Below are 15725 nucleotides of genomic sequence, written 5' to 3' on the forward strand. Positions count from 1 at the left end.
GCTTTTTTGATGTATGTAATTGCCGAAAAAGACCATGGGATGATTTTGCGCTGGAATTACACTTCTAGCCTGTGACAGGAGACTTTGGTCATTTCAGAGAGAGAGGAGACGGAGAGCTTTAAGAAGAGGTCTCACTCTACTTCAAATTCAGGCATTATGTTATATCCAGTTAGTTTAATCTGTACAAAAACAATTGCGTTGTTATTTCTTGGCCACAGTTGCTCGTCTCACTCTCATCAAGAAAGCAAGTATTACCAAAATGTCAAACCGTTTCTTTAGACCTAAAGCTGACCTTCAGATGCTACATATTACATGTGAATGTGTGTATAGAAGTACAGTTGACTGTGATCTTATACAGTAGTTGTATAACTTGTGTAGATAGGATTACAGGTCTTTGTGTGTTTTGTCTCACTATACTAAACGACTGTATGAGCAATTAAAAAGGGCTTTCTTGAAATGTGAACAGGTGAAACAGATGTTGATGTTATTCAATTATGTTAGTGTGAATCATTCAATGTGCACTTTAAAGTCAATACACTGTATATATTATTGATGATGCATGTTAACTGCTGTGGGATGGGATTCTGAAGCTGCTATAAAATACATTATGTATTAAAGAGGCACCTTTAAGAAATAAGCCTATATTCACTAATGATGCATACAAATACATGTGGAGTAAGGGCTTCATTAAAGGAGGTGTTCAACATAGTGAAAAATAAGATTATTTGCTTGCTGAGAGTTGTGAGAAGATTGACCAAGACATGAGTGCTATCAACCTTCTCACGTCTTGGCAAGAAAGTGAATAAGTATATGTTCTATTTTCCAAAATGTGTTTTTTCTTAGAAGGTCCCATATTGTCAAAAGCGAGGTATCTTTTTTATTATGAAGCAGGTCGAGGTGCCTTTTAAAATATAATAGAAAATATCAAAACGCTTAATCAACAATGAAATGCACACAGCCCGTATTCAGAAACTGTTTCTTTTAACGAGCCGTCAGGACTTGTGTAGGGTTGTGATGTCACAGCTATACTAAATATGTAGAAAGTGGCGTTATAGTCATTCCCCGGCTGCAATGACAGCGCAGATCTGAAAGACCCAGAAACATTGACCCATCAGAGTCTTAAAGAGACAGGTGCTAAAACGGAGCGATTCAGACAGATGGTGAATACAGGTATATTCATACAAACAATATGAGAAAAATAATGTGTTTTTTGAACATTAAAGCATGTAACCATGTTCAAATAGAAATCCAAAATACAAGTATGAACCTGAAAATGAGCAGAATATGGGACCTTTAAAATCTCACACTTTAAAGTAGCTTTTAAGTCACCAGCAGTGTTTTTGAAATAAAATGATTTGCTCAACTCAATTCAGTCAAAAATTGTATTGGAAAAAGCTTGAAGATTAGGTAACCCTTGAGTTTAGAACATAACATGTCACACATGGAGCATTATCTTAAAGTAACGACACAGCAAACAAATGTGTTGTTTTGAAAATACAATTTTTACTCTATGATGTTCATACATACAACTGTTTTTATTTTTGTTTTTAAATAGGATTTTCACTGTTGAGGGAAGTTAAAACTCAAAAGGCAGACTCCTCTCAGCATTGTACACATACTGGCAGTTAAAGTGAAAAATGAAAACTAAAGAAAAGTACCATATACAACACATGATAAAAAAAAAACAACAACAATAACTCAAGCTCTATATTCTGGCATTCATTCATCAGAAAACTAGAAATTTATACATTACAGAAGGAAGTAAAATAACACTGGAGCCCTTTTCGCATTCTCAGTCACAATGCTCCTGACATTCTTTGTTTTTATTGTTTTAATTTGCTCAGCACCTCTAAAATCAATAAAAAAAAAAAAGTCTCTAAAGATTCAAGATGCCCTGATCCATGGCAATTGCTTTCAATAATAACAAAATAATTGTGTACTTGTTGGTCAAACTATTTTTAGGAAGCAATTGAAGTTTAGAGACTCAGATTACTGTCTGACTTTGGATCAACTAAATGTGAAGAAAACCTCAGTGAGCATAAGGTAGTGTTTTTGTTTTCTGTCTTCGATAAAGCATTGTACAGTCACATTATTTACATATTCAGTATATTACAGCGCTCTTTTTTTACTCTCAGTAGCTTGTGTGGTGCCTTCGATGCAGTGCTCACTCTCTCCTTCATGGAGAGGGCCCCTTCCTGTCTCCCTGTGCTTCTGAGGCTAATCTATCATCCTCAGATCGGTATATGGCAGGTATTGAACGTGAGTGGGTGATTCTGAGGGAAAGAGGGGGCCTTTGTGACGACGTGTTTGAAGATTATTGAGAATCAGGGTGTCAGTCAGTTCTTTAAAAGACTGTAATACTCCAAAATGCACAGGTGGTAATGCATAGTGTATTAACTACAATGTACAGTACAACATTTCATTAAGCATTAGCTCTGTTTGTTTGTTACAGTACTGCACCTTTGTGAAATGGTTCACCTGTTTGGAGGGAAGCTGTTGTGAAGTTTGGGTTGTTTGTTCTTTCTAGGCACATGGTTGATTTTTAAGGTTGCAGGCAGATATGGAGTGCAGCTATAATCGAGAGGAAATAAAGAAAATGGCTTCACACGCAGTCCATTGCTCCCTGCAACAATATGCAAGGTTTTCTACTGAACACAAAGTTGTGCCTAATACAATCCCACCCCTGCTCTGGTGACGGAGGGGAGTCATGTCGCTAGGAGCAAATAAGATTGATTTAGTCCCAAATCAACCCCTAAAGTCATTATGCACCAAACACTCAAAGATCTGAGCACCTGTTCACACATTTTAGTAGGGTAGATGAGTAAGGACTTTTTAGCTGGTCCCCATTTTTTTTTCATTTAATCAGATTCTACATGAGCACTTGCTTACTTTAAGTGCGGGCCTTAGGTGAACTGGATGTAGTCGACCACAGCTCTATCAACTGGAGTAGCTGCAGCAAAGAGTCACTCTGCCTACAAAGTTCCAGTCAGATCTGCATTTAAGCACAGGATGCCAGGCGTAGTAGTCTGACCCAAGACCAACCATTGGACATTGATCTAGATAAGGCCCTGCGTGTTCTTGTGGGCTTATGGGCAGTTTTTGAGGCAATGTTGTGCAGCATTTATTCCCATATATTCTGCCTAGTACAGGGGGTATTGCTCACTGGCTGACTTACTGAGTCATTATACTGAGAATACTGTGAAAATCCCTGCAAATGCCTCTGGGCAGCAGTGTCATCACAGTAAAAGGACAGGGTGATCCTGGGCTAAGGCTCCAGCTGAACCACGACACCGGGTCCAGCCTTTTCTTTTTTTACATTCCAATTTAAAACATCTCCCGACGGGTCAAAGCTTTTATAAATATATTGGAAATAATCCCCATTGCCTCAATGAACATCATATGAATCAGTTTTGGCAGACTAGTGCACTGGTCACTGGTGAGAGTCCAGCAGAGGGCAGGAGTGTGAGCGAATGTCGTTGTGTTTGTGGATGGCCTGGTCCAAGTCCAGAGGCTGTCCATTAACACTGACCTCCATACAGCCACTGTAGGGCGCCGATACCAACGTGGACACCAGAGGAACATCTGAGGGAAGAAACAACAACATGTGATACAGCCGATAACAAGATGGACTGTGTGGGAGCCCGGAGACCTGATTGTGAGTGGGCAAACAGTATCAGTCAGCATGTTTAATCAGTCGAACTCAGCAAACACATTCATAAACATTTAAAAGCTTTTATCAAGTACAGTGCAATTTTCATCAAAGTATGAATTAGTCACTGCAAAAGTGACAACTATGAAGCATTTTTATAGTTTGGTATATACTGTACAATACAAGCAACTCAAATGGTACTGTATCACCTCTTCTCATCATTCACTGGGTAAGATCATTAATTGTTGACATAGTACATGTAAAGAGGCTGGTGAGGCTTTGCAATTTAAAAATCTACATGTGGAATACACTGCTTTTGACTCGAAACATGTTCTAAACCAAACATTTTTCTTAACGGAAGGGAAGTAAAATGCACATTTATTCAATAATAATGTGCATGTGTTTGTCAAATGATACGCTCCTTACATACTGAAAAGAAAAAATGTCTCACTTTGATTTTTGCGCCAATAATGAATCCTTTATTTACATCTGAGTATAAAATAATGTCTGGCAGCTTAAGGTGCATCTCTATCTTAATGTGTATATAAATGTAAATGTGTCCTCACCAGGAAGGCCTCCTATAAAGGTGGTGGACTGTGAGAGGACATCAGTAGGAATTTCGGTGTCTTCACTACGTCCTGGCTGTCCATCGACCAGCAGCAGGGTTTGGTTTCCTGAGATTGTCACCTGGATTTCGTGACTCTCACCGTCACAAAATGGGGCAGGAGAGTGGTTAACGATGACATCACCTACAGATACCAGAATAAACTGAAGAGGCACAGAAGGTCAGTTTTGAGATCAAATACAGAAACAATTTTTTTTTTTATAAACATACAAAGGTTTAAAGTACTCACATCTCGCCATTCATCAGTGCCGGGATGATAATCGGCCAAAGCGATGGAGAGAGGGACCCTGTCCTGGTAAACGAGTGCAAATAGCACTCCGATCGCAGACGTTGGACGCAGGGACAACTGTACGCTCAGATTCTGTGATTCTGAAGTGATAACAGGAAATGAGAGAAAAGAAGGGCATGAACTTTATGGAGAAACAAAGATGAAGTAAATTGTTGACAAAAGAGTAGGAGATGACGGGAGCCAACTAACATTTACACAAACAAATTAAACATTGACTAAATACTCTCAGGAAGAAGCCATTAGGTTCAGGTATGCATAACAATCCCGCACATGCGCACACCGCACCATAGCTGATGTTGAAGAGGGCGAAGCCGGTGCCGGGGTAATACGCTCCAGGATCCTCGTTGCTGAAACACTGCATGTTGTCGTTGGACCGAATTGTTTCTTGTATGGACGTGTCTTCGCCCGTTAACCACCTCCAGTCCTTCATACAGCCGTCCAGGCGGGGGTTCACCTGCGTGATAATCACACCGGTTGAGAAATAAGTAAAGAACATTTCTCTTAGGGACATATTCAGGAAAACACACAAGCCCATACAAATAAATACCTGATTGACGAGGCCGTCCTCTTTGAAAGGGACTCCCCCCACGGTGAGGTTGAGTTCGTGCATGCCCTTCTTTAGCGTAAACAGATCACCGTTCACTGCAATCTTCATGACAGCCTCCCTGTCAATCTTAATCACTAGACTCCGCCCCTGCTCCTCCACCGAGATCTGACAGGAAAACAAGACATTTGAAGATTAGATTTCAATTAGCTAATGAAGCTAATGTAGACAGCGTATGACAGTTGATTACAAAAACCAACCTTTCTCCACTGGCCGTCACTGACGATAGGTCCACTGCTGGTGACCCTGCTGACTGTGCCATACTTCAGCTGCAGCTCCAGCTTCCCGTGGTGCATTGCCAGCACAATCCAGGAGCTGTTCAGATGTCCTCCGGCGAAGAAGATCACCCCCTCAGGGTCGTAGGTGCGGAAATCAAACTCTGCAGAGAAGCTGGGAGGCGGGGAGCAGCACACATGTTAGTATGACAAAGAATAACTAAGAAATATAGGAAAAAATAGGAAGAAAGGACAACAAGAAAAATCCCTTTAAGTGACTAAAAATAATGTGATATCTGCTTGGCACTAAAACTAAATGGGTGGCATTTTCCCAGCTAATATTAGACATGACTATGTATAGTAAAAAAAAACGACTTTCAGACGTCAAACTGAGGACTGTTCAACGTGCTGTATGTATAATTTTATTGCAAACATGCCAATTAAAAAATATGAACAAGAATTTCAAACAGTATTTGATTAAGGCCCACATCTTAAATTATGCTTTGGCTCATTTCTTGTAAAACATCTATAAGTGAAACTAAAACAGTGTGTCCAGTAACAACCAAGAGACTGGAAGACTTGATATTTTAATCATTTATCTATTTCTATACTTACTGTAACTATAAATGTATAGATATAGACATGTGCATCAAAACCTTTTAATCTTTCTCACCCAGTTTGAATCCTCCGACGGAAACGCAGCCTCACCACTGGCATGCCGCTGAACATGCGGCCCAGGTAGAGAGAGCGAGAGTTCCTCTTCAGAGACGGTGACATACAGGGAGTTATAGGCTGTGAAAACACAAACATAAAACTAGAGATAAGGCACGCTGCTACTTCATGAGAACTGTTTGTGTATTTAAAAGTTGACTCATAGGTTAACGGATCAAGAATGTAGTTTATAGTTTACATTACGAACAAATCTGAGGGTTATACATTTGCTGGGTAATATTTGTATTTCACCTTACAGCTCCTGAGGTCCAGGCCCAGCTTCATGCCCTGACGACCATCACAGAAGCAACGGAAACTCCCTGGAGTGTTCAGACACTCCTCTGCGCACACCCCTGCCTCACACTCATCCACATCTGACGAGTGACAGAGCAGGTTAGAGAGGTAGAAGAGAAGGAGAGATGAAAGTCATGAGTGAGGTATAAAGGGTTCAGAGAGTTCATGGGGTTATCAGATTACCATCTGTGGAGGAATTAGTCGAAACTTTCAAGGATCTGTAAAAACATCAAGCTTTAAAAAAAGATCATGTCTTTCCTGTCAACATATCAGGGAATGCAAACAACACTTGTGTCAAGTGGTCTTTGACGTTGGCTGGGTGGTATCTCCCTGCTCCATATACAACCTTACATGGCCGTGAGAAGGTTGGCTATAATAAACGTAAATTCTCAGAGGAGGGACACTGAGGTTATGAAAAGTCTAGTTTCCATTGCAGAGAAAAACAGGGCACACAAGTGATAAATGACTCTGGTTTAAGTCTGTGAATTCTTATTCAATGTTTTTACCAAAAGACCTGAAGTTGTGGTTATTTATCTTATTATGTTATCTTACCAAATACCAAGACAGCATGTTTTTGGCCTAGGCCATCGTTTCTTTTCTTGGGTATAACAGTGTATGTCGAGCAGTGAGCTAATGCTTCTTCAGAAAACAGATTAAACTTGTTTCTTGAGGCCCAAGGCTACTTGAAGATTACGCTTGTTGATGCTGCCGTGATTGTACAGATAGCTGTCGTGGTGTCAAGTCACTGCATGTCTAAAGCATGATTTGATGTGCTTCAGGTGGTGCTTCTCGAACCTGTAATATGTCATGTCTTAGTGCTCACAGGGTCAGTCGGTGTATCTCCCCCCTAAAATTAACTTATTTCTAAGGCATAGAGGAGATGACCTGTTGCCTACTTATACAGAATTTCTCTAAATGACTTCGCATTCCTTTCCTGACCCCACAGCTGCATCAAGTCCTGCTGCGGCTGAAGTTGTTCTCATGAAAGATGTGTGTCTTTGTGTATACACACTTACCAATACAGCTCTTGGTTTCATTGTCGTAGGCATAGCCGATATCACACAGGCAATCATAGCTGCCCTGCTTATTTTCACACCTTGCTGTTCCACACACACCTGGGTCCTCACACTCATCCACATCTGAAAGACATAAAATGTAGTCAGTTGAACAGGTCAGAGTCTGGTGGAAATTCAACAGAATCAGGAAGATGATAAAGTCAACTCCTTGCAAGGACATGATCTGAGGAGGTTTTTTGTACGTTTGCTCATTAGTGTCAGGAATAAAATGCGTCAGGAAATGACACCAGACACCTAAAGTGGATTCTTCAGCCACAAAACAGATGCTAGTAAATCTGACCGGTTAACCACTTGAGGGTTCAAAATGACCTCAAGGACTTGAAAGTAAACATGATTCTAAAATATCAATCTTGCAGTCAGAACCAGACCAGTGCATGCAACAACAATACTGGTGCGTTTATTTGCCAGCGCACAGTCACCTGACATAGAACCACAGAGCATATTAAGTTGTTTGACTGTAGGTTGAAAAATCCAACTAACCCTTCAACATCACAACCGAATGTGCAAATTGAGTCAACTGACAAAGAACCCAATAAACCTTAACAAAAATCAATTGTAAATTTTTGGTCAAATTTTGAATTATATGGCTGATATATAATTATTATCTTAATTACTCAAAATTGAAGGTGACTAAAAATGATAACCATATTATTGGTCTCTAAAACTATAAACTATAAACTGTTTTTCAACATTGTATTGTATATACAGTACATACAGTAAATCAAAAAGAAATGTCAAGATGTCTTTAACTTGACTTTAGTTTGCACAACATGAGTTTGTTAAGTTGGACCTGGCAAAGGGTCTGTGAGGTCAATGTGGTTCCACCTTATTTATTAACTAAAATATTTATGGACTTACAATGAAAATGATGTCACAATACAATACTGCAATTAGATTACTAAATGGACCTCTAGCGCAAAAGCTTTCATAGTCAAAATCCTATGATATACAACATTTTTTATTTTATACAACAGAAATTATATTTTTTATGGTTTGTATCGTACAGACTGAATAGCTACAGTATTGATCGGATTCCAGTTGTCAGACGATGGGCTTACCCTTACAAATGTGGCGTCCTACCAACATGTAGCCTTGGTGGCAGGAGCAGCGGTAACTGCCCATAGTGTTGTTGCACTCATGGTCACACAATCCATTTTTCTTGCTGCACTCGTCAACATCTGCAAAGTAGCAAAGCAGGATGGTGGTACAGTCAACGTGAACGCAGGAAAAACATCATCATGACAGCATTAGGCTGTATGGCTTGTGTTTAGATTTCCCATAGTTACTCAGGGTCAGGATAATACTAATAACATAATAATAATAATAATAATAATAATAATGGAATTTTGAAAACGAGTGCACAGCATGAAGTGTGATACAGTTTAAAAAACTAAATTTAATGTCCTATGAACTTTGTTAAACGCCTCACAAATAACTTACATACTATGTCATTGTGGCTGAGTGTTGCAGCGGAGTGTTTAGGAGGAGTGCGGTCGTCAAGTGGAAAAGGCTCGGTCCGAGTCAAACTGAATCTCTTTTGGTTTCCTCTCACACTAAGGTGGCAGGATGAGTCACAGTGGAAATGTGCGGAATGGTGGCTGTGCCATAAATCAACATGTTTCCCTCTTCCTCACAGTGTTTGTGTATTATGTGTGTTTTCCAGTTCCTGCTTATACGTTTATTATCTGTTACATTTCCCTTGTAAGAGTGGAATCCTTGCTCTAACTTTCAATGCAATGCTCCCCGCACAGCTATACACAGTAACTAGCTTTGACCTCTAATGAGTGAATAGATTCCCGTTGTGGGTTCCCGTATATGCAGTTCATATTGATGTGACGCACCATTCACACTTCATTAATAACAGCAGTAGCAGCAACAGTTGGATATTAAAGAGGCCTTTCAACAACAACAGCTGCAATTGTAAGATAAAAGTGAAACAAACACTAGAAGTAGAGTTTTGCGAGGTCAAAATAAAAAACAACATTCAAATAAACATGATGAGAAACTATGAAAATATTTGACAGTTATATGACAAATGAGAGTGGGAATTCAGATCTTTTTATCAGTGTACGGGAAAGGAGTTGGCTGAAAGAATCAAGGTCACAGAGGCTGTGACATCTAACCAGTGACGCTGGATATGACAGAGTGATGGTGCAAAAATTCAACCTCTGCTGAGCTCTGGCACACTGTGTCCAACTATATATTTCCATAGCGATGACAGTACCTTTCTCACATCTGGCTCCTGCCCAGCCTGTGAAACAATGACATAGGAAGTCGCCCTTTTTGTCCTCGCAGCGCACCGTACCTCTGGCATTACAGGGAGAAGGAGAGCACTGGTCTGGAATATCTTCAAGTGACAGAAAAACAAATAGAGACAGACACAGAAGGAAGTGTTATGATTGAGTCTGCATACAGTGAACGTAACTGTAAATTGATACCAGACAGAGGAAGGGCATCTAATGTTCTGCATATCAGGAGTTCAATATAAATAGCCTAATGCTGGCTAAGCCCTCCTGTTGGAGATGCCCTAATTCTGTCCTTCCCAGCATACCTGTCCTCTAGGTCACAAAAAAACAAGATCAAATGGAAATTAAACCCTTTCTGTTCTTTAATAGTTCTATTAAATATTTTCACTTGAACTCTGTTTCACTCCAAGCTTGTGTAAGTGAGCACATGCGAGAATCTTTTCTCTTCCTGTGCACTTTCTCTTTCCCAGCAGTGGAGTTTGACTGCTCGACAAGTCTGGGCATGTTAGCAGGGTTCAGAGAGAGAAAAGGAAAGTGTGTGGAGAAAAATTAAGGGAACAGGAGAGAGATAAATTCACATGTGAAACACAAAGGCACACCTTTTTCACTGAATAATGTCCAATACAGTGCATAAAAATGACTTAATTTGATGATTAAAACATCCAGTGTTTCAAGTGATTGAAGTTAATATTAATATTTCACATTTTCAGAGCTTTGGCAAATGCACATTGACAGCGGACTCACTATAACAATATATCTCTAAACTACACATGGGTTCTGCATATACGATAGTGGCAAAATCAGATCACAACTCAATCAAATTATGTGCTCCAGCTGTGAGACAGATTCTGATCGCCAGTAGAGACTCCCAACAAATGAGGTGGACCATAGACTGTGAGAATAAATAATGACAAAGTGACGATCCCAGCTTTTGTTCAATTCATCAAGATCTTACAAATGTTAAATGAGTGGGATCATAAACACTGTCTGCTGTATTTTTGGTATATGCAAATATGAAGCAGAAATCGTATTGTTCCATAACATACCATGTTTATAAAACCCCATGTCTGAAATATAGAATGTCATGATCTGCTTGGATACTGGTATACCACGCACCACTAGTCTACACTGAGGCAGGAGAGGATGAGAGAGAGAGGTGGTGAGTTGCAGTGTCATGATGCTGCAGCTGAGTCATGACAACCCCCCAGGTTCTTCAGCCAATAGCTGTAGAGCCAGGTTGGTCTCTCTTGTATCCTGATGCAGCAGAAATCCTGTGCTCCGCTCACGTCAGATTTGTCCTCCCCACGTCACTCCTCCTTCCCTAGTCACGAAGATGTTGGTGCAGTCACCCAGCACTAATGAGTGAGTATGTGACGACTAAAGGGGTGTGTCACTTATTCACCAATCTGCAGCATCACTGTAGCAAAGTGCTGCAATATTACTCACACAAACCTCGACTCACGCACATATAGCACACGCTAAGGCACAGGATCAGTCAGGTCACGCTGCAACAATCATTGCGGAGTTGCCAAGGAAATTCAGCACCTTTTCATCTTCAGCACCTTTTTTTCTGTGTGTGATGCAGAGCAGTGTTACTGCAGTGCAGCCCAACCTCACACTACAAGTAGATGCCTCTCTGGATATAATAATGCTTACACAGTGAAAGAAAGACAGAAAGTAAGGCTGAGGGAAAAAAACAATTCTATCAACCTGTCCACTGTCCTGCCATCAAGCTTTAAAAGTACGCCTTTAGACAGATAAGAGAGCATGAAACTTACTGTGGACACATGTAATTAGATCCTGCTTCTTCTTTTCAGCATCACCAAACTTTTCCACACAGGCTAAACAGAAACAAAAATGAAAGCAAAAGGATTACAAACATATAATCAGTCAAGCCGGCTGTTAGGAGTAGAGATGTAGACTCTTACCTAAATACTTGGGATAGAAGTAGTCCTAAATCAGGGAGAAGAGATGGAAAAAGATAGAGGGATAAAGTTATGTAGGCGTATAAACAACAATCTAAACAGAACAAGGTAATCTAAATAAATGCTTATGATAAGTAGTGGGGGTTGCGTTAATAACATAATCTAGGATTTGGTTTCATTTCATGCCTGATCTCTGCTCCTGCTCATGGGAGTGAAAAGGGACTCATAAACAATCATTATATGTGACATTGGCATGTGTGTGTGTTTGTGTTGTTAATGTCCAGAGGCATTAAAATATGATTGCTCTGTTATCTGTGTGTACTCTCTCTAATGGGTGTGGCCCTTTGCCAAAAGCTTCCTGAGAATTCTCTGCATTCCTGATAGTTGCAGCATTCCTCCCACCTCCTGGCTGCAGTACTCCTCCACATGTAGGTCAAAATTTGGGAATGATCTACCAATGGAAAGACTTGCTCTGGAAGCACAGAGACTCTAGAGAGCTTATGCTGCAGTAGGAGCCCGATGCAGCAGGCTGAGGTGAAAAGTCTTCTTGTAAGAATCAGTTATCAAGTCAGCTAAAGCTATGAACATATTAGACAATTGAAAGCCCGGTTATACCTGTAATTTGCTGCAACAAATGATTTGCAAAAGTCAGTCACATTTAAGATGTGGAGTGGTCTCAGAACTAGTTTGGGGTTACTACTCAACTTGATCCTAACATTAGAGTCTCTCTCATGAGGGACACCCTTTATTTCACATAACAAGTGAGAGGGAGTGAGAAACTTGGCATGATCGCGTGTGTAGCCTAAGATAATCGTAAGTATCCAGGAACACCCTCTCTCTGCAGAGTCAGAAAGCTGCAGCAGAAGAAAAAAAATGCAGAGTCAGAGATGGGCACTTTCAGAATGAATAATGCAGCCATGAATGAGACTGCAGCTTTGTGTCACGGCATGGTCGAAAACTACAGGCACAAATGCTATTCTCAGGGTGATGTGTGTCCAGCTGATTCAGACTCAACTAGAAGGAATGTCACCTGACATCACCTTTTCCTCTGAACCCATCTAAACTTCACTTTAATCCTCCCTCCCTCAGCCTCCATGTCTGTCCACTTGCTGGCTAATCTTACAAGTAATCTCTGAGTCATTGATTGCCTCATTCACCGCTACAACTCAGCATCAACACCGCATCACCAACAAACAGATAAAGTTAAATCTCTAACAAATCAAGCCGACAACAATGCAAGTGAAAGAGTGCACTGTATATGGCCCACGTCATAACTAAGCTTAATGAGTAACACACCATATGCAGGTGTTTGTCAAATTACTTAAATGTCTTATAGCCCATGTTGCACGTTTTCTGACACGTTGTGTAATTTATATCACTGGGGCTTGTTGGCATATCCAGTATATAAAGAACATATTCAATAGGCTTATGTATTCACATGGATGGAAAGGCTAATCTGCAGTAAATATTTCTGAATACACACAGTGTGATGGATTTTGTTTGTTGGTAAACATTGAATAGAAAAGAGGGAGGGTGTATTGCATGTATTGCAGATTAGAGCAGCAATGTGCATTACTGTGTTGAATGAAACACGTCTCACCCCATGTTTAAGAAAACAGCTAATCAGCTCCCAAAGAGACCAATCAGAACTATGAGTGTGTTTGCACCATTCACTTGCATTTGTAAGTAGGGATTTTTAAGAACAGACATGTGTAGACATATGGCGATATAGATAGTGCGAGCAGAGATGGAGTTTCCCATATTTGACAGGAACCTAAGCCAAGCAGATTTCCAGTAGATAGGTCTACGTTTTTACAAGTCTGAATATATTTAAGCCAAAAAGGAAGACACACAAGGGACTGTGTGTGTTTGTGTGCGCTGCATACAAGTAGGAAAGGGAGGGTGTCTTCTCTAAAACTGTGTTTCATAAACTAAAGCTTAGTCACGATGACTCAATGTCTGTCACTGAAACAAAACAAAAAAGAAGAGAACATACCATGTCCTTGACATGGGAATATTATGTGCACTGACAGCTATCAGCACTCAGGACTTATTGGAGCATGAACACCAGTGGCACAGACAATGAATCATTAGTCTACTGTTGCATTACAGCCATCAATTTACAGTCAATATGAACATGATGGTGTAAACAACAGACCCTGCAGCTTTGTGTATTATAACGAAAAACTACACCTTTTGCTCAGTTTGAACTGGTATTTCTGTTTTGATTAGTTGACTGACCTCATTGAGTTTTCTTTTTAGAACTGCAGCACCTCGATGGGGAAGAAGAAGGTGTGGTGTCATGGTTGTGTTTTGGTTGCTGCATGCAACCGTGGACTGGAAACCCCAACTTTTGGGTGGTTTGGAGGTGTCATAATACATATAATGTACTCACCGTCTCCGGGTCGTTTTCAAACACTTCTCTGGCCTCCTCTTTGGTGCACTTTTCCTCCACACACTCCCTCTCCAAGTGCCCTTGCTTCGTCTCCTCGAAAACTTGATTTGCTCTCCTGTGTCTGCTGAGAAACTGGTTCGCCTCTTGGGGAGACAACGAAACTAAAACAAAAAAAAAATGATACCCCCCAAAAATACATCAATTAACTTAACGTGCAAGGACAACAGGAGTCAACACAGCATTTATAAGCACTATTTTGGCTCCCAAAAACATTTCAGAAAGGTTGCGAAACATCAAAGCACCGTTAATGACGTTAATCATCACACAAATGTCAAAGCGGACTTTAGCGAGTTAGCTTAGCCACCTAGCATGTGATTGTTTACTTACTGCTGTCGGACCAGCGGACAACCAGCATGATGACTAGCAGGGCTGCCGATGAAAGGGACTTTGTCGGGGTCAACCGCATTGTTTAACCGCCGTGTCTGCGCCAAAGCTTGAGAAACTTTCTCCTGTCCCGTCTAGTTATCCTCTCAAACCCCCCTCTCTTGTTTCTTAATGTCTCAATGTCACCGAGCCGAGGCTAACGTTAGAGCGAAACACACTGCAGGTATTCAGGTATTTCCGACCGTTGGTCTGTTAACGGCTCTGATGTGAAATCACTGCCGCGGAGCGTTGTGACCTAAACTGTCGTGGGTTTCTCCTACATATCCTTCTTAAGCGACCGTCCTCTTGTCTCCGCGGTTCAGCTCTTCCATCATTGCGGTTTGTACTTTATTTTGTAACCCTCCTCTCTGGTAGTTGAGCCCTCTCTGGCCGGACTCTAGTCCCCACTCTGCGGAGAAATCAGCAGCAGCACGAATGCTGCTTCAGGAGGGGGAGTAGCTCTGAAGTGCAGACAGGAGTTTAACGATGCCACCCTCCCCTCTGTGTGTGTGTGTGTGTGTGTGTGTGTGTATGTATGTATGCGTGCGTGTGTGCGCGTGTGTGTGCGCGTGTGTGTGTGCCCGTTATCACGCAAGTTGTAAAAAAAAAACTCAGTGGTACGCAATCAAACTACTGTTTTCCAGACGATTAAGTGCAATTTACATTGGCGTTCTCATGGTTTAATCGGCCCTTGTAACCAGGGGCGGACTAAGGTGGTCAGGGGTCCCTAGGTTACTGTTTGTGTGCCCCCCCATCATTAATCATGCTTTATCAGAATAAAACCTGCTAGAACAGAAGAGTCCGCAACCTTAAAAAGTCCTTTCAGTTTGGGAAATTTCTTTGGTAGATCACAGTGGCATGCACAGACTTTTTAAAAGGGCAGGGACAAAAAGGAAATAAAAGGGCACATATACAGCGTCCTTGCCACTGAAGGGCACTTAAGCATGCGTTTTGGGTCCTTTAGAAAACTTTAGCACGTGTTTTGGCTCCAGGGGGCACTTTAGCACGCGTTTTTCAACGATTGGGCCACAGGCCTACGTTAACTTATGTATCATTTTGAATGCAGGATGTTTTCTTGAACTGGAGTGTTTTTAAATTGTGGTACTACTTAAGTAAATAAGTACTAGCCTGCAATAAGTAAGTGATCTGAGAGATCTTTAATGCGGTTATTACACAATTAAAAAAAACAACCTGTCAGGGCAGTTTATTTTCATACTTTTTTTCTGTTAAGTTTTCCCTAAATCTTGTGACGGGATATCTATTTGGGGGGGGG

General features: G+C 40.9%; 1 protein-coding gene across 1 annotated transcript; it reads right to left on the reverse strand.

Moving 5' to 3' along the window:
- Nucleotides 1-1491: 1491 nt before the first annotated feature.
- gas6 (growth arrest-specific 6) lies at nt 1492-14860 on the reverse strand. The gene is made up of 15 exons (XM_083933174.1): nt 14417-14860; nt 14030-14190; nt 11638-11662; nt 11488-11550; nt 9688-9810; nt 8522-8641; nt 7404-7526; nt 6346-6467; nt 6056-6174; nt 5368-5557; nt 5111-5275; nt 4849-5017; nt 4504-4643; nt 4216-4417; nt 1492-3582 (listed from the first exon to the last, which is right to left on the reverse strand). Exons 1-15 carry the CDS (start codon nt 14493-14495, stop codon nt 3431-3433), a joined length of 1953 nt encoding a protein of 650 aa, XP_083789300.1. The 5' UTR covers nt 14496-14860; the 3' UTR covers nt 1492-3430.
- Nucleotides 14861-15725: the final 865 nt, after the last annotated feature.

Source organism: Echiichthys vipera (genome assembly GCF_963691815.1).
Source record: "Echiichthys vipera genome assembly, chromosome: 1".
Lineage (NCBI taxonomy): Eukaryota > Metazoa > Chordata > Actinopteri > Perciformes > Trachinidae > Echiichthys > Echiichthys vipera.

Bases quoted from the DNA above. Each gene is read 5' to 3' on its own strand.
- gas6 (XM_083933174.1), bottom strand. From the start codon at position 14,495: ATGCGGTTGACCCCGACAAAGTCCCTTTCATCGGCAGCCCTGCTAGTC. The intron at 7,527-8,521 runs GTAAGCCCATCG...TATGTCTTTCAG, and splicing joins AGGACGCCACATTTGTAAGG to ATGTGGATGAGTGTGAGGAC. The intron at 6,468-7,403 runs GTAAGTGTGTAT...GTCACTCGTCAG, and splicing joins TGAAACCAAGAGCTGTATTG to ATGTGGATGAGTGTGAGGCA.